The 19,520-nt window shown below is 36.8% G+C and overlaps 1 protein-coding gene across 1 annotated transcript in view; it reads right to left on the reverse strand.

Moving 5' to 3' along the window:
- The window catches only part of LOC306882270 (regulating synaptic membrane exocytosis protein 1-like), a 78,848-nt gene that overhangs the window by 25,357 nt on the left and 33,971 nt on the right, over window positions 1-19,520 (reverse strand). The window contains 6 exon segments of the mRNA XM_079436784.1: window positions 204-327; window positions 1,186-1,285; window positions 1,476-1,586; window positions 2,377-2,417; window positions 6,240-7,054; window positions 8,298-8,599. Coding sequence (XP_079292910.1) covers window positions 204-327; window positions 1,186-1,285; window positions 1,476-1,586; window positions 2,377-2,417; window positions 6,240-7,054; window positions 8,298-8,599 — 1,493 coding nt within the window.

Here is a 19,520-nt window from a genome sequence, read left to right on the forward strand (position 1 = left end):
ATAAAATAGAAATAACCAATTTTATTTAAATTATGACTATTTTTGTAGACAAAACCAAACTAAGATTATAAAAGCACCACAGGAAACATTATAAAATAATTTACAAAATGCATTTATTGAACCCCTTTAAAAATGGTTTGGCTGCTTTGCCTTTAGTTAACCGAGAGTCAGATATCCAGTAAGGTGTGTGAAGGACGACTTACCCTATTGGCCTTGATACTACTAACTCGACTTGTGGTAGTGTTTGGGAATTCAAGATGATATTGTAAACTTCTTTCTTCGTTAATCCAGGTAATGATTTACCATTCCACTGAAGCACCTCATCACCTACAAACAGCCAAAATGTGTGTTGTCTCATTAAATTCATGCACACATCTGAGGACAACAACCATTCAATTCTTAAAATAGAAATTTCACTGATTAAACATTTTCAAATGATCTGAGGAATAAATGTATTATTAAATTAAATTCAATTAGGACTGTAAATTAAATGTGCCAATAGCACAGTAAATTACGCAAATACTGTATTTTCCCTACCATCAGAGTAATTTGTGTTTATCTGTGATTATTCATTTGTCAAAAATCTTCATTTGGGGTCTTTTCTTTGTAAATACAGATATATGCCAGTGGTTTTCCAAGGAACCCCATTGCCCACAACATTATTCAAAACCTCCTAGTTTTCTGTACAAGAGAAAATATCTTTCAGGATTTCCACTTTTTTTAAACAACGACTTCACATGGCTTTTGTGATTTCCTGGATTTTTACAAATATTTTAACTCACAATTTCTACCTGCCTGGTCAAATATTTAATGAAAAAAATTAAGTGTTTTAGATCTTGTTAATTTATTAATAAGATCTTATTAATTTACATTACTTAATTTAAAATTCTCATATATCCAGGTTTTCCAAGACTGTTAGAAAACAAATAGAGAAACAAAGAGGGTGATTTATAAACAAAATCTTGATTTTTATTCATTTTAACTTATTTTAATGCTTGCTTTATCTTATTTTAAATCTTCTGAAGTCATCTTCTGGCCTCATTAGAAGTTTGCTTGTGGGCACTGGTCCTGGTTGAGAACCACTAATATATATGCATCCATACATGATTAATTTGCTAAATCAGTGTATAAAGTAATTTGCTTGATTACTGTTTAATCAAGTAACAGTCCAAGTTCTGGACTCACCGGCCCGTAGATGACCCACCACATCAGCTAAACTCCCTTTCTTGACTTTGGTGATGTAGGCCCCAAGTCTCCCAGTTTCTGTAATCTTCCCCCCGACCACCTGTACCCATGCAAATCAATTAAAGATGGGTAAAGTCTACAGAGAATTCATAAATGGCAGTACATTGTGTGTGTGTGTGCTTTCATCTTTTGTACATGGTCCATGACATGGTGTAGTTGTTGTCTTCATAACAGTCAGGAGAGGAACTTGTGTTTATACAGTATGTTTATGCGAGTTGCTCTCCCCTCACCTTTAGCCCTAGCAGAGCCCCAGCCTCTTTTGGCATGGCTGTTCGCTTGCTCAAAGTGATTCGGCCAATTAAATGATCACCTTCCTTGGAGGGCTGCCATGTAACCGGATGCTAAAGAGAACAAGGCAGAGATTAATCCCATCAGAGAAAGGACCATTACATTACATCTAACCAGACCTCACCTTCACACTCATGCGCATTCACACACACAGACACAACCAGGGTTATTACAGCTAACAGAAACTAAAATCAAAACCAAAAAAAACATTTTCATTTAGTTTCACTTCATGTACTTAAATAACATACTAAAACTGAATTAAAAATGGAAAAAAGATTATACACACATACAAAAAGCACAACACAAGAACAAAAAATTACTAAAACTTTAATAAAACTAAAATGAAATTTGCGATCATTTCATCTTGTAAATGATCGCAAACAAAAAATAATAATATTCCAAAGAAAATATGTGTTATTCTAATACCAAATGTTTATTCAAAAAGTTAATTTTCCACTTAAGACCACACAGGCCAAATAATGTTAACCAATGGCCAAATAGCCATTTAGTAATTGTTTTAGCAAAATTGCATTTGGTATTGCTCAAATCTGGTGGATGTAACATTTAAATGTATACATTTGCATTCATACTATGCATTTTATTACTTTGTGCATTTCCTGGGAATCGAACCCATGACCTTGGCAATGTGAGCTACAGTGGCATACTATATGTAACAAACACATCCATTTAATTTACAGTTTACAGATCAGTCAATTTACAAGTCCTGCACTACATTTTCTTCTTAAAAGAAAAAAAAAAAGATCACATTGTGGAAGTAAAATGGTAAGTGAACATTAGTATGTTGACTTTAAATGATTGAAGCACAGTGTAGGAATGACTTACATGCCACGCAGTGGGGTCCAGTGGACAGCACTCCCAGTCCCCTAAAACACACACACACACACACACACACACACACACACACACACACACAAAAGTTCATAGAGTTACACTGTACATATGTGAGCTGCCACCATACACTAACCAGAGTCCATTTCTAAACTCGCTCTGTTTACGCTTAATCAATATCTGAGCCCCAAAAGATCTCGTGCTAAAATGTGTTCTGCTTTGACCCACCTGCAGTGCAAGAGGGAGCAAGAGTGTTTGAGAATATGTGTTTAAGAGCTACATTTAGTCCCCAGACAGTGGAAGCAAATGCTGACACCAAAGTTGAATACACACTCCCACACACAGACACACACAAACACACAGGCACAAAGGGACAGTCTCAGCGCTTTCCGTGACGTTGGCCTTTACTGTTGGCATGTTATATGGATGAGTGCCTTGTACATACGGGTTTCTGGGCTGTTCTCCGGTTATTTTTGAGCACCTGGGGTGTCTTGAGCATGACGCACAGAGAGGGTGAAGAGTGCTCAAATTGTCATCCGAAAAACAAAAATAGATTGTAAAAAAGTAAATGTTGCTATAGACATCAGATTTCAATTACTTTCAGTCAGCTTTTAAGGTTCAAAATAAAAGTGTGATGTACTTTCTGTTGGCCAGTAGCTTTTATATGGACAAATATTCAATAAATAATACGTGGTATTTGCTAAAGAAGCATCACTTTTAATGCAGATTTTTTTTTTTAAACCTTGTGAATGATGAAACTGACAAAAAAATCCCACAGATTTGCTTTGAAGACTTAAATATAGATTTGGAGATGGGCTCTTCTCACTCAAAATCACTAAAAACACCTTAGAAACAAAAACATACACACTTTAATATAGATTAATATATATATAAATACTGGTTATTTTACAACATGACTCATCCAATCCAATTTTTAGAGTCAAAAGTATTGATGTTATAAAGCAACTTCACTAGTGAGGCATTTGATTTAAAAAAAAAAGGTTCAGGGCTTCAAAATAAGGAAAAAAAGAAACCTTGAGACCTGGATAGCTTACTTACAAGTATGTCAGGGAATTTTCATAGGCTACTTTTTTAAGGAAGGCTGCTTCTTCACTGTCTAACCCAGTTTTGAGCAGGGTTGTCCTATAAAAAATTACTCTAAATAAAAATGTTAAACTCTGAAAAGCAACAAAATTCAACTATCACTCCTGAAAGTTTTAACAGCTAAAGGAAAACACCCCAGAAAAACATTTTCAGCACAAAACAATGAGAAACTTACAAAAGAAACATGTATAAATCATAATCAAATGCCATGAAGTAATATTAAGTAGAAGAGGTCTGCATGAAGTATTAGCTGTCCAAGGGTATAAATGTTTAATATATTGCTTGTTGCACGGTGGATTGGTCCCCTGTGTGGGCTTTTATCTAAGCCTTGTACTTCTCATTCATATGACCTCCAAAATGTAGTGCTTAGCAAATACATATTTTATTAGTACATAGTTTCACATTGCAACATAAAATATTTCATTAGTACAGTTTCACGTTGCAACATGCAGTGTGTTGTATTATTCTACTTCTAATGATTCTAACTTTCCAAGGCAACAACAAAGAAATCAAATCTAATAAATATCAATCTCTGCTCAAGATTTTGTACCCAATTCTGTACACCTGAAAAACAATATTTTGAGTTTAAAGTTCAAATTATAAATCCATTCTTTGGCCATTAATAACAGAACTAACATACTATCTTTAAATAACAAAAGTATGTCAACTTGAATTATTCAGTTCCTATTCTTTAGAAGAAAGAATTGATTCTCTTACCTGTTGTTTCTGTTAAACCTGATGAAATGTTGTTGCACTGATAAGAGCAAGCTTGTGTTCTGCTTAACCTGGTCTCAATCTCCTGTTCTCCTATTTTTAGTCTCTCATTTATTCTCCTATAGTCTGTCTTTCCTATTCAACTCACAATGTTTACATTTCACCCCTGGCTTGTGTTAATACACTGACCTTTTAAGTCTGTGTTCAGTCAATTTGCCAGGCTAACAACCTCCTCTCCTTCACACCCCAACCTTCATCCAGTCAAATCCAGTAAACAATTATTCAGTGCATACTATCATCATAAATATCCACCGCTGATTCACTTGAAAATACTCTTATTAAAGGTGCAATAGGTGATTGTCTTCAGAAACTTATTTTGTTATGCTGGTTGAAAGTCTCCTCACATCCCAATAGCAATCATTAAGTTAAGTGGTCTAAATGTATTTATCTGTATTTATATATTCTGTGGAAGGCGTAGGACCAAGAAATGTTCGCCCAATCAAAACGCTTGGTCCGAGCGTTTTAATTGGCTTCCCTACCTGCCTATCAACGTATGTATTAGCATACCTCTGCGCACCATGTTCCAGCAGACAGGATAAGTCATCAGCGTGTTCACGCACGCTGTGCAGACAGAGCGAAAATGGCAAAAAACATCAACAACCCAATCTTCCTTCTTGGTATTGCAATACTTTTACTAACTGTACTATAAAGTTTTCTCACAGGTGAATGACACATGATGTAGCCCAGAGGTTCCCGATTCCAGTCCTTGTGCCCCCCGCGCCCCCCCGCTCTGCATATGTTGCATGTCTCGCTTAGTTAACACACCTGATTCAGATAACCAGCTCATTAGAAGAGAGCTACATGCATGAACTGTGTTCCGATTGATATGATCCCTACACAGTGTTCTTTGCTCCCTACTCCCTGAGCAGGGGAAATCTGTTGAAGTTTACTTCACCGCTGAGGGAACCGCTGATGTAGCCTATTGTAGTAATGTTGTCTCTGGTATTCTGCTCTTTGAGCGTATATACGTTCAGGGGACGTGGCTTTGGACAACGATTGCAGGGAGGGTGGGACGTTCGCTTTCAGTGCTATCAGGCTAAAGTTAGCATTTTCCGAGTTCCCCTACTGCACCTTTAAAACTCGGATATGTAATTCATTAGTACGTAAATTAGGTTTTCATCCTATTACACACAAATAATCTTTATAAAAAAAAAAAATAAACAAATAATATAAATATCTATCTATCTATCATTGTTTATTTTTTTTTAATTAACTACTGCTTCAAAGTTTAGGGTCAGTGAGATTTTTTTCTTAATGAATACATTTATTCAGAAAAAAAAGATGCATTAAATTGATCAGATCAAGTAACAGTAAATACATTTATAAAAGATTTCCATTTCAAACCAGTTCTTTTCAACTTTCTATTTACCAAAGAATCCTGAAAAAAATCTGCAAAACTACTTCTGTACAACTATTTTCCTATTATAAGAAATGTTCCTTGAGCACCAAATCAGCATTTTAGAATAATTTCTGATCCTTAATTTTGAAACAGTAGTGTATATATAACATGTCGAATGATTTTCTTTAAAGAAATCAGTGTTTTATAAAATGTTTTATAAACCTGTCTGCACCGCGTGGGCAGCACGCCGACATATAGCGCTGTTGTGCTTTGGGTGTCAAGTTTAGTCAAGTTAATTGATTATTTATCTATTTTAAAGTTTTTAAAATAAATAAATAATCAATTAATTTAATAAGTATAAAACCTGCAGGGCCTTTATGGACAGTCATTGTTGAAAACCCTGCCATTTGCACACAAAGCAAATGAAAAGTCTTGCAGCATTTAAAAGAAGTTATACGACCTCTTGATAGTCATCGCTAATCCATTTGCGTGTTGCAAAAAGTACTAAATTCATCAATCAAACTAAATATTACATTCATATTGATGGTGGTTTCCCTTTCAGAATCATGGAGGTTAGTGTTTATGCAAACACTTGATTAAATATATAAATTACACAAAAGCAGGTATCCATCTGACCCACCTCTCTCACTGACGCTCTCAATCTCCACATCTTCACAACTGGTGTATTCCGGTGTCGAACCGGCCTCTTCCTCCGAGCTGCTGACAGACATCTGCCTCTTGTTTCCTCCCCGTTTGCTCTTGTAGGGGCGGGGCGGGGGCGGTCGTAAAGATTCTGATTGGTCAGAGCTGAGCGAATCATTACGCAGCATGCTCTCAGCTTTTTGACGTTTCGATTTGCGCAACAGAGCAGCCGAGCCGGGGTCCAGGTGGCTCAGCTGCAACTTCCTGTCCCATTCCTGAGGCTCCCTGAGCTCAGGTGGGCCTGCGGGCATGGCAAGGCCCACCCTGAACCCCGGAGCGGGTGGCTGTGGGGTTTGGTTCGTTTTAGGAGGAGGACCCTGCACAACAGGCGCACTCTGCAAACATGTACCCCCCGCGGTCCTCTCTGGGGCGTAGGCCTGCTGCTGGCCCTCCAGCGAGGCCTGCCGCCCATCTGCCCATCTCCGTGCACCTCTGTTGTCCTGCACCATCTCCCCTGCCTCCCTCGGCTTAGGATGCATACGTCCATCAGGCTCCGCCGGCCTAAGTTTGGCTGGATGATGAGGAGCATTTGGGTCAGTCCTGCACTGTTCCCTGGGTAGTTTCTGCTCCGCCTCAGTTCTCCTGGTCTCAGGACTGTCATGCTCCTGAGAGCGAGTCTTCATCAGTCTTCGACTTTCTCTCCGATTTTCTCCAGTATCTCGCTCTTCAGAGTGGATTTTGGATAGGCCTCGCCGCCTCTCACCTCTTGGCCCTAGCTTGCCATTCTGATCAGAGGCTGCTGGTGGCTTTTTTCTAGAGGTCAAATAATAACACAGCATCACAAAGAGACATTCTTACAGACAGTCTTTCCATATTAAAAAGAACTGGATGTTGTTTTAATGAGACATCGCAATGCATCAAAAATAGAAACCAAATTAGCGACACAATGTCATTATGCTTCTTGTTTGTCATGAAAATACTCGCCTAAACTGGTCCGCAGGTCTGAGCTAGTTCAATGTGGTGTTCAGGCCAGGCCAAACTTCATCTAGTCTAGCTGGCTAAATTGGTGTTTAGCTGGTTTAGTTGGCCTGATATTTTAAGAGTACACTCTCAAAAACAAAGATTAGCTTTATTGGCATTCATGGAACCTTACAAGGTTCTTTTAAGTGGAAAATGAATCTTTAGATTATTTCTGGTTTATAATGGTTCTTTTAAGAACTGGTCACTGAAAGGTTCTTTGGGGAATCAAAAAAATATAATCAATGAGAAAACCACAGTTTGGAACCTTTATTTTTAAGAGTGTACTATATATAGCTATATATAGCTAAAATGTGGTTACAACAATATATCTTAACGTGGCCTAATGGTTAGAGAGTCAGACTCGTAACCCAAAGGTTGCGAGTTTGAGTCACAGGTCCGGCAGGGATTGTAGGTGGGGGGAGTGAATGTACAGCGCTCTCTTCCACCTTCAATACCAGGTGAGCAAGGCACCGAACCCCCAACTGCTCCCTGGGCGCACCAGCATAAATGGCTGCCCACTGCTCCGGGTGTGTGTTCACTGCTGTGTGTGTGCACTTAGGATGGGATAAATGCAGAGCATAAATTCCGAGTATGGGTTACCATACTTGGCCACGTCACTTTCACTTTCACTTTATGAAACAGTGAAATAAGAAAAAACGTAGGGTGGGACTTGATTTTGTCCATCAGGATTTGATTGGATTGTTTGCCAATTCCTGTGATCTCATTTGAGTGACAGGTTGCTGGAGGGATCATAGTACTGTTCTCGCACTGTTGCACACGTCATCAGAGAAGAGATGTTGTTGTGAAGGGGAGGGAAGTCATTGTTTTTGATTAAAGATTACAAGGGCAACTGAACTAAAAAAAAATTGTACAGATGAATAATTTAAAAAAAAAACACTGCAAGATTCCATAAACAAGTAAGAATAGTCAATTCTGACTTTATTAATTTTTTGTTCATTGTAACCTTTAAAAAATATTATGGGAAAAAGTTACTTCTCTAGATTTTGCTTTGAGGGAGCGAGAGGCTGAAGTGTACCTTTCTTGTGGAGGCTCACTGCGTGAGCGTGATGACGGCGTGTCGGCTGGCACTGTGGAAGGGCCTTTTCTGGGGTCGGTCGGGGCATGTGGCTTGGTGTCATGGGCAGTGGAAACGGAGGAGTCGAGAGGGTTCTGAGACCTAGAGCGCACCTTTTTCTCCCCAAAGGGATCTCCACACATGGCCGGTTCACTCACTGCTGACCCAAGCTCTCCAGCCTTGGGCCCATGGTTGGGAAACCACTCTCCTGATTTAGTGAGCATATCCTGCTGCCTTCGGCACTTGTTACATACCCACATTACCTGGGGTAAAAGAAATATCATATTTAAAATTTAAAGTTTCACTAATTTTGTGAAGGTGAAGTGTGTAATTTCTGTATTTTTAAACTGAACTGCAAAAATAATGAATCCAAAAATAATTTCAGATAATGTAGTCCCGCCCAAAATGGTTTACTTATGACTATATTAACCTGGAATATAAGTGTTTTGATACAGAAAAAATTACATACTGCACGTGTTTGACATTTTAAACCTAACAAAATATTACAAAATTAAAAACGATGACAGATTAAATTAGGATGACACATTCATGCATTTCTTGATTCTGGGTCAATTATAAGTTGTGTCCATGATAAAGAAAGAAAAAAAAAATTGGTATCATATGTTTTTTTTTTTTTTTACTTTAATACCATTTTTAAGAAAATTTTACATTTAATGACAATAAAATATAATGTGGTATAACCAAGCAAAACGCAATAATACATTAATAAACCATTAAATGATTATTTAATAAACTGAAGCCATGAATAATAATAATAATTATTATTATTATTAATCATTATTTTTACATTTAAACTTGGTTAATTAATTGCATTTCTAATAATTAAAAAAAATTAACATAGATTTTTGCATACATATATTATGCAAGTTACTGTACATGTGATACCCCAAGTTCACATAAAACATGCCTTCCCTGACTACAAAGCTACAGATGAAAGGGTTCTTCATCATGTGGAGACCAAAAATAAAAGCTGAGGCATCAAAAAGAAGAGCTAATCTGGCAGAGACACTGCGATATGTGACTCAGGTCTGACAGACAAAACGGCAGCCCGCTATAAGGGATAATGTAGGCAGGAGGAGGTGTGAACTGAAAAAATTAGACAGAAAGGAAACTGTTGTGTTAGCAGGGATAAATGTAAAGACAAACAATTAATATAAGGTAGTAATGTTAGCTGACAGAAGGTCGGTGTTTTTGAAACAGGAAGTTGAGACTTGAAACTGTGAGCTCCGTGGGATGTAATCACATGCCCACAGAGCAAAGGCATTGACCGTGGTCACTGTGGGAAGATTCGCAGGAACTGTGGGGAAAAGCACGGAGGGTCGGGCCGCGCTACACGCAAACATTAGCAGTGCTATCCATCACCCTCCTCCACACACACAGAAAGCCTGCCTGCTGATTCCTTCAGCAGGGGGATCAGGAGCGAGGAACACAAAAGATCTTGGCACATTCCAAATTTTTTCTCCTTTTTTTTCCACTTCCCTCCTCCAGATTGCTTTTGATTAAAAGCTTGGGAGGTTGAGCGCGAGAGTGAGCGAGGGAGAGACACGCATCAACACGTCTATATTTATCCAGGCAGCCGCCCAGCACCATTGGGGATATGTTAAAAAATTCCCCAGCTCGCTGCATAACTTTACTCAGTGAAGACTACCACTGATCCTGCGGATGCAAGGCCAAACACACACACACGCATTTAACACGCAAACATATACACACACGTAAGCTTACGCACACACGCAGCCTTCTGCTGCTGATGTCCTTGCCAGACAAACACGCTCTGTGGTTATAGTTGGAAAACGAAATGTTCAAATGTGCCACCTGCTACCAGAACTCCTGTCCTAGTTTCTGCTTCTTTTTCTTTCTTCTTTCACTTTCTTTATTTAATCATTCTAAACTCTAAATAAAAATGCACACAATTTGGCTTACTGCAATCATAAACTAAACAAATCCATAATATTTTTCTAAAACTTTAATACCATAAAAACTTTCGCACACAGTAAGCAGCCATCATGATCATATCTATGACAATAAACCCTCATCCCATGTGATTCAAAATTCACTCAGTATCAGTGTCAACTTTTTCATTAAAGAGCGATATTTCGAAATGATTTTCTAGTATATTTTACCTTCATATGGGCATTTCCCCCTGCCAATAAAAAAAAGACAAAGTGTGTCATCCATTTGTACCAAATACTTAAAATGAATTAACTAAAATAATTGAAAATGCATATAAAATTATTGTGTCCTACTGTCCGAATGTTGAGCTCTCTATGTTCTTTATATAATTATGGCACATTATGGTTTTGGTTTTGATGGCTTATTTTACATTAAGTGTTTTTAAAGCTTAATTAAATTAAAATATTTTAAAATAGCTATACATTCAAAAACACATCTCTGAACAATGTGAATTTAATATTGTTTTAAAAAAGCTTCTGATTTACTGAATTTCACTAGTAAAATTGAAACTGCTAATAAATTTCACAAATAATTACACAGAAACTGCGAGTAACGTTGAATTAAAGGTACAATTTTGAAGTAGAAATTGTTGTAAAAATGATTTGTCAAAGTCATAAATAAACCTGGAGTATGTTTTACCAAAAATATTATTCCAGTCTGTCTACTTCAAAGTTGAATCATGTTAAATTCATCGTGCTACTAGCGGTTTCTTTTCAATTATTTGTGAAATTTACTAGTAATTTCTGAGTGAAAATTGTTTCTTAGTTTTTTTCAAGTAAATCCTACACCATTTTCTTCAGTGTACTATTATAGTATTTATTCATATTGTGAATTATTTTGATTCATTTATTTATTTGTTTATTTTTTGCATTTTTGACTTTATGATAGGACAGTTTAGAGTTGACAGGAAGTGAAGTAGGAGAGAGGGAACAGGATCTGTATGTCAGCGCACAACCCACAAGGCTATCGCCGCTGAAAAATTACTCTGCATTTTAGTTAGGTTTTCTGTTCTCATTTTAATTTGATTAATTTCATTATGTGTACAGTAATTTTTTCTTTTTAATATTTCTATATAGCTTTAATTTAATTTCAGTTTTAGTACTATAAGTCTTGAAGTTTTAGTAATTTTTTATTTATTTCAGTTAACTGCCAAGGCAACATTTCTCATTTTCATTTAAGTTTTTTAAGTTCAAGTTTTTCTTGTAATAATTATATTTTATTTTATTCCACCCGAAGGTTTTAGTTTTCGCTAACAATAACAATGCCTCAAAAACAGCAAATACCAATATCTGACATCTATGAGTAGATGAGTGACATCTACTGACATCTACGAATATCTGACATCTATAACCATTCGAAGCGGGGTATTTTTGCCTTATATTTGCACTGGGGCACTCTTTTGTCTATGGTGACGTGTTTTACCGAAGGCCCTGGTTCATTTCTGACCCGCTCTATGCACTTGGCACCTGACAGAACTTAATTTTAATGTGAAAAACAAACAAACAAGCACATGAGAAGGTCTCTAGAGATCATACTGTAGGAGTGGTGTTGATACAGATGTAGCGTTGGTGTGTACAGGGCAGAGAGGGGCAAGAGGGGCAGCTCTCTTACAATGAAAACGCATTATGCTGTGATTGAAAAGGGCTGGCTGAGCTCCAAACTAATCTAAAGTAAATCAGCAGCAGAATCCCCAGCTGTCAAGCACAGACCCCGACCCTCCCCACACGGATTACAACACTCAAATACCAGCCGCCTCTCCTCCAACAACCCACAACACTGTACCGCACTGCTTCCTCTCAGATCACACATCACTTATGGACAACAAGACAGGAGGAGGCAGCCAGTTTAATCAAGACAAACTGCTTTCAGACGATTTGTTTGTGTGCACAGACAGTAAAACTGCACCACCAGATTATTAATGCACAGCTTTACAATATTACCAAATGTAATAAATGAGCAATTGCTTTGGAATTCAACAAACTGTGAGTTTTCCCAAGAAAATGTCCTTGCAAGAACCATAAGAGCGTAAGATTCTGAATCTGGGCTGCTAGCAATAGCAATTGAAGCTTATTGTAAAGTGCTTCCCCATGATATTATAGTAAATGTTTTGCCAGTGCTTGTTTTGTATTTTTTATCTTGAATTTCCTTGTATTTTGAAGGAAACATTGCATTGTGTTGTGTTTTACTGTTGAAGGAAATGTCCGTAAACTTCACAGATAATCTTCTGGCAGAAAATTGCAGGAACTTTTTTCTGCACAGTGCAGATTTTTCACTGATATCTGGCAGACTAATGTTTTCTTTTCTAATCATACAGATGAAGATGTGGAAATGGCTCTCCAGTTTGTTATCCAACACTCAGAAGAAGAGTATTTGGCATTTATAAAATGTAAACAATGACTATAAGTTCAGTAATATTAAAAACATTCCCAGGGGTCTGTGAGAGAAGGACAGAGGGTGTAAAGGAGGAGAGAAGGAGACTTGCAGGAGACTCTACAAACTCATGCAGGTCCAGTGATGGGCTAATTATCAAGCTACTTAACATCTGCTAATGATCAGTAAAAGCCCTGGTGCCTGTGAGCCACTCTGTCTAAAACACACACACTCTCTCTGTCCAGCATCTCTCTAACTCTCAGCGGATTTCACCTTCAGATCAAACAATAACTACTGCTTCAGCCAAATCTGTACAAATCAACTTCAAATTAATCACCTGTATAAATAAAAAGGACCAGGAAGGATGGGTGTAAAATTGAGTTCAAACGGGAAAATCTGACAAAACATCCTCTCTCACACCACCTCCATTTTCATTCTTCAAGAACCAGTGTGAAAACAGCAGAGAAACATGTTTTACCCAGGGTGTTAAAACTCTGTGTTTGTGGATTTGAAATATACAAGCTAATTTTGTCCATTTGTAACCAAGGATGGACCACCCATATAGAGAGCAGTGAGACCCTTTCACTGGCTGACTTAAGGGCTAATCACTAAAAAATAATATTCTATTCAATTCTATTCAGGGGTTCACATAAGTGGTGTGAATGTGCGACCAAAATAAAAAATGTGATGGGTAAATATTTCAGACTGCTCATTTGCATACTGACAAGGTTGACAGCTGTTAATGCACAAACACGGTTTCAGATTGAGCAACTGTAATACTTATGAGACTTACATCTTAAAGCATAAATCTAGGCAAGGAGCTGTCAGTTTCAAAGGAAAATTCAAAACTGTGACATTCACTGATGCGCTTCACTGGACAGCTAAACTAAACCCGGCAGCACTTACTTGAGGGCAACCCGCCAAAATAAAAGCTTGCTGATTTTAGGTTTGAAAAGGTTGAAAATTCATTTAAAAAACAAAACAAATGTAAACATTAGCATGACATTGCATTTTTCAAGTGTACTATAAAATAACTGTGTTTTATTTAATACTCATTTTTATTTTAAAATAAAATAGTATTATCATACTTTATTCATTGTTTTGTTATTTATTTTAAAAAATTAACTGAATAAAGTGCAATACTATTATTACTATTATAGATTTTTTTATTATAGATTCACCCAAAAATGAAAACTCTGTCATAAATAACCAGTGTTGGGGAAGCTACTCTGAAACTGTAGTTTGACAAGCTACAAGCTACTCGTAAGTTAAAGTAGTTAAACTACAGTCAAGCTACCCTTTTGGAAAAGTAGTTAGCTACACTGCAAGTTACTATCAAAAAGTAGCTAGCTACATTGAAACTACTTTTGATTTTTTTGAACAACGTATATTATAAATAACTGAATAAGTGTCTGAGGAATGTTTTAAGTAAAATATTTAGAGTTATTTATCACCCTCATGTCGTTCCAAACCTGCAAGACCTTCATTCATCTTCAGAACACAAATTAAGATATTTTTGATGCATTCCGAGAGCTCTCTGACCTTCCCATAGACAGCAAGGATCCTTACACGATCAAGGCTCAGAAACGTAGCAAGGAGATTGTTAAAATAATCCATGTGACATCAGTGGTTCAACTGTAATTTTACAAAGCTACAAGAATAATTTTTGTGCGCAAAGAAAACTTTATTCAACAATTCATCTCCTCCGCGTCACCCTATAGAGCCATTTTGGAGACAGTATCACATACGTAAACAACGTATACAACGTATGTAGGCGGATATGTTGTTTACATTCAGATCAAAGCATATAAAATGTAAACAGCGTATCTGCGTATGGTGCTGCTGACACATGCCCATGCTGACACAGAACAGCATACGTTGTTTACGTATATAAATAACAGGACAATAAACTTATATTAACACTACTAAACACTTTTCTAAAATGTCAGTGGCATTCTTCACTTTCTTTAGTGGATTATCCACAAAAAATGAACTTCTGCCATCTACCATGTGTGCTTTATGTGTGGGCATGTGTTATCCAATCCAAGCGTGTCCTAGATTACACTAAAGCACTCACCCCTCTCCACCCTTTCAATGCAAGATTAAGAGAATGTAATAGACACTGTTTTTCAGTCATCTCCTCACAAGACGGTTTATTTTTGTTTGTGTAAAACTGTCAATGCTTTTGTGATGCAAGAAAAATGACACCCAGTCTCAGCTCTTGTGGAACAGTACCAGAATGTCCAGGCAAAAGATGTTTGCTGTAAACGAATCTAGAACCCCAGAAGACTCATCAGGAAAATCTCTTCTCCACCTAGCATCACAGCTCACTGAAACAAAACTCCTGCACTCCAGGCTCTCAATAACTCTGCTAATAAATTACTCTCAGTCGAAAATCCGATTCTACACTAGTTTGCATGGTTTCTCTGTGTAAGCCACAAACCACTGAACACACTCAACAGCCGTGGATCTGGTGGGTCGCAAACAAAAAGATCACAGGTCAGTTCTTTTGGAGTAAAAACAGCACTAAAATCAAATAATAAAATCAAATAAATGAAATCAAATAAAATAAAATAAAAAGCATAGTTAGTATAGCAAAACAAATACACTTCTAAAAGACAAGAGAAAATGAATACTGCTGTTTAAAAGTTTAGGGTCAGTAGGTTTTTTTTTTTTTGGAGGAAATTAATATTTTTATTCAGCAAGTATGCATTATATTGTGTGACTTTAAAGACTGGATAAATGGCTGCTGAAAATTCAGCTTTGCCATCACAGGAAAAAATTACATTAAAATATAAAATAAAATGGGAAACAGGTAATTTAATAATATTTCACAATATTACTGTTTCTGCTGTTCGACAAAAAAAATTGGGCATTTGGTGCGCTTAAGAGACTTATTTTACAAAGTCTTAAATCTCTCTACTTGTTAACATCAAAAGTTTCTATAGAGATAAAATTAAACAATTAAATATAAATTTTTTAAAACTTTAATAGTATTTTTGTATTCCAGTTTTGGTACTGAGTTGGGAACCAACTGAAAACTTAATTTTTTTTTTTTAAGTATCCTTTAATTCACATAAATGCTAAACAACTGCTGAGCTTCTTAGCAATTTATCATCTGACACCAGTTGGCTCTGTTTGACTAGCAGCCAAAGGCCTGTCTTTCATTATCAGACTCCGCCTCTTCCTCCGTCTTGTTAATATCATTCCATTTCCATCGCTCGGTAAGATGCGGACAGGCAGGGTTGTCCGCTGATGTCAGGTCCACGCAAACGGGGTGGATAAATGGAGTGCTTGAGTTCTGTGAGTGGAGGAAAAGGGAGAACGCACTTCACGCTTCCACCTCCGACAGCTTGATGAATTGGGGCAGCAACAGGCAGAGCTAGACCCATAATTCAGCATGTTATAAATCCCGGATAAGGATGAAAGACTGCCACAAAAGACATTACTGTCCATTCCGTCTAATGAGCCAGTACATCAGCGCCTGGAGACGCTCACCCACCAGCCCTCTCTCAAAACACTTCTTCACCCGTCCCTCGTACAAAGACCATTCCTAACGTTAAATACTGGATCAATAAGTAAATAATCTATTTCATCTCCCTGCTGATGTTACAAAACCAACTTTCAGTCTTTCGTCACTGAGACATACATCTCACGCTTGACAAGCCATCTGCGGATCGATACGGTGATAAGTTTAGCTCTACTCCCTCTCCAAACATCAGGGCCCGTATTCATAAAGATTCTAAGAATCCTCTCAGAGAGCTCCTATTTTAGCTTAAAAATTTCTAACTATGAGTCTTAGCTTAAGAGTGATTCAGGACCAATCTGAGAGCAACTCTGAGCGAGGAAAAGACAAAAACTTTTATCTTAGTGAGGAGGCGGGGCCCGTTGCTAGCTATGACACAGTCTTTTGAAGACTGTGATTGGTTGGTTGTCAAGAAGGAAATAAAAGAGCACTTTTAAGAGTAGGGTATATTATAAGCCTTTCCTTTGAAATTACAGGCGGAATTTTTCCTCTCGCTCTTTCTCTCTTTTTTTCACACACACCACACACACACACACACACACACATTATATATGTATATATATTCTTAATTTTTTATTTACCATGCTGTCATACTTACCGTGTTTTATAGGAAATGAACAGAGACATAGCCTAATAAGTGCTGTAACAGACCCAAATCATCACTGCTGCATAGTTGCATTTTTCCAGTTGCCAAATATGTTAATGTAGTGATTGTCCATTTCTGGCGCTATGGCATTTCATCGCAGTTGTTAGCATGTCTCCAATAAGATCAGTCACAAACATGATCCCTGCACGATCTAATGTGTAGCGTCTTATTAACTCACTGTCATGCATTGTGTGCAACACATTTCTTCTCCCTCTTCATGTTTCGTCCATTTTCTCCACTGCTAAAGAAACTCTTAAGCCCCTTAAAAGTCCTCGTTTGTACTCCTAACAATTTTGGACCTTAAGACCTCTTTTAAGGGTTAAGATGCTTTCTGAATTACTTTTTTCTTTACTAGGATCTTTTCTTTAATTTTAAGAGGAAACACCCACAGTTCTAAAAATGTTCTTAGAATTTTGTTACTAGGAGCAACTCTTAGCACTAAAATTCTTCATGAATACGGGCCCAGGCCTTCTCTGAATTAAGCAGACCGATGAGGTCTATGAATACAATGCATCCCATGGTACCACCAGCCATTCATTGTCACATTATACTCATCTCTGTAGACCTGAACTCAAGTCCAAATACCCACTGGATCTGTGTCTCGTATTTTCACTACATAAAGTCCTATATGAGGCCTGACCAAAGGCTGTTTAAAAAAAAAAAAAAAAAAAAAAAGAGTCGTTCTCACCAGAGTTATTTTAGTTAACTAAACCTACAACATAAAAAATTACTATTTTAATTTTTTTAGCTGGCCAAGGCAACATTCTTATTTTAATGTAGTTTAACTGGATGTATTAAAATAACTAACCCTGAAATAAAAATGAATACAACTATATAGAAAAAAACTAAAATATGAAAAAATAATAATTTATTTTAATTAATTTTTTATTTTAAAAATATTTTGAAAAAAAAACTAAAACAAATTTAAATGAAAATGGAAAATATAAAAATAAAAATGGATTCCAAATAATAATTAAAAAATAAATAAAGGTTCAAAAGGTTTAGAAGAACTATTTTTAGTTTCCCCAGAGAACCTCTCTCTAAACAGTCTTATAAGAACCATCTTTTTTAGTGTAAAAATATATTAACAATATTATTATTTTAATATCTAAAGAACCTTTTCCACTACTAAGAACCTTCTGTGCCATGAAAAGGTTCCATGGATGTTAAAGGTTCTTCACGGAACCACTGATGCCAAAAAAGAACCTTAATTTTTAAGAGTGATACAAAGACAGCACTGGTTCTCATCGAAAAACATTACGTCTAACGTGCCTGTCAATAAAATATCCACAAACCAGATGCAAAGGAAGAGGAGAAAGAGCAATATTAATCATTTCACAGTGCCGCTTTGAGGAGGTGGGCAGTGGAATGACACATCGCTGGTGTTTTCCAGTATCACAGAAGTTCTGGTGTTAAAATCTACCCAGCTCCAAAGCCCAGCCCGGTTGACCATATAGTCTAAAATGGATCTTTGGAAAAGAAAGAAAGAACAAGAGACCGAGAGGAGAGTGTACTGCCTAGGGAAAAAAATCCGACTTTAAAAACAGCAGCACTCAGAATGAAACGCTTGGCTAAAGAAGAAAACAGATATTACCAAGAGGCCTGGTAATCATTGGGATAATTTATTTATTTATTTAGTCATTTAGCAGACGCTTTTATCCAAAGTGACTTGCAAATGAGGACATAAGAAGCTATCAAAACCAACAAAAGAGCGACAACGTGCAAGTGCTATTGCAAGTCTTGATTAGCCTAATGCAGTACAGATAATTATTATTATTATTTATTTTTTATTTTATTTTTTTAAATAAAAAGACATATAGATAAAATTAAATTAGAACAGAGAGTGCTAGAGTTAGAGGGTCAAGTAAAGATGTAACAGATGAGTTTTTAGCCGTTTCTTGAAGATGGGTAAGGATTCGGCTGCTCGGATTGAGTTGATAATGAGCTCTGGATTGCATTTTACAGGCATCTTTTTGCAGCACTGAAGTGTATGGCACTGTTCTGATTAACGAATGCAGCGCCATGGGAGAAGACACAGTGCATGTTCATTTTAACAGTATAGCAGGCCAAGCAGGACATGCATTCATCAAACACATTCTCTGGCCCTTATTTACTAGAATCACAAATAAAGGGTGCTATTTTCCTTGTGGAATCTAACATACTGCACTACATGGGTGCATTGTGGGTGATTAACTAACAAGAACTGTATACATACAGTCGTGGTCAGAATTATTGGCACCCTTGGTAAATATGATCAAAGGCGGCTCTGAAAATAAACCTGCATTTTTAATCCTTTTGATCTATTATTTAAAAAAGAAATCACAAAAATCTAACCTTTCATTGAAATAAAACAATTGAAAACGGGGGAAAATCTCACTATGAAAAAATGTTTTTCTCAAATACACATTGGGCACAATTATTGGTACCCCTAGATATTCTTATGAGTAAAATATCTCTGAAGTATATTCCCATTCATATTTACAATTTTGAGCACTCCAGGGTGATTATGAATATGAAATTATCCAGCCATGGCTTCCTGTTTCACAGAAATATAAATAGGAGGGAAAACAAAGCACAAATTCCCTTAATAATCCATCACAATGAGAAAAACCAAAGAATATATTTCTGATGTGCAGCAAAAGATAACTGAGCTTCACAAATTAGTGAA

This window comes from Barbus barbus (assembly GCF_936440315.1).
Source record: "Barbus barbus genome assembly, chromosome: 16".
NCBI lineage: Eukaryota > Metazoa > Chordata > Actinopteri > Cypriniformes > Cyprinidae > Barbus > Barbus barbus.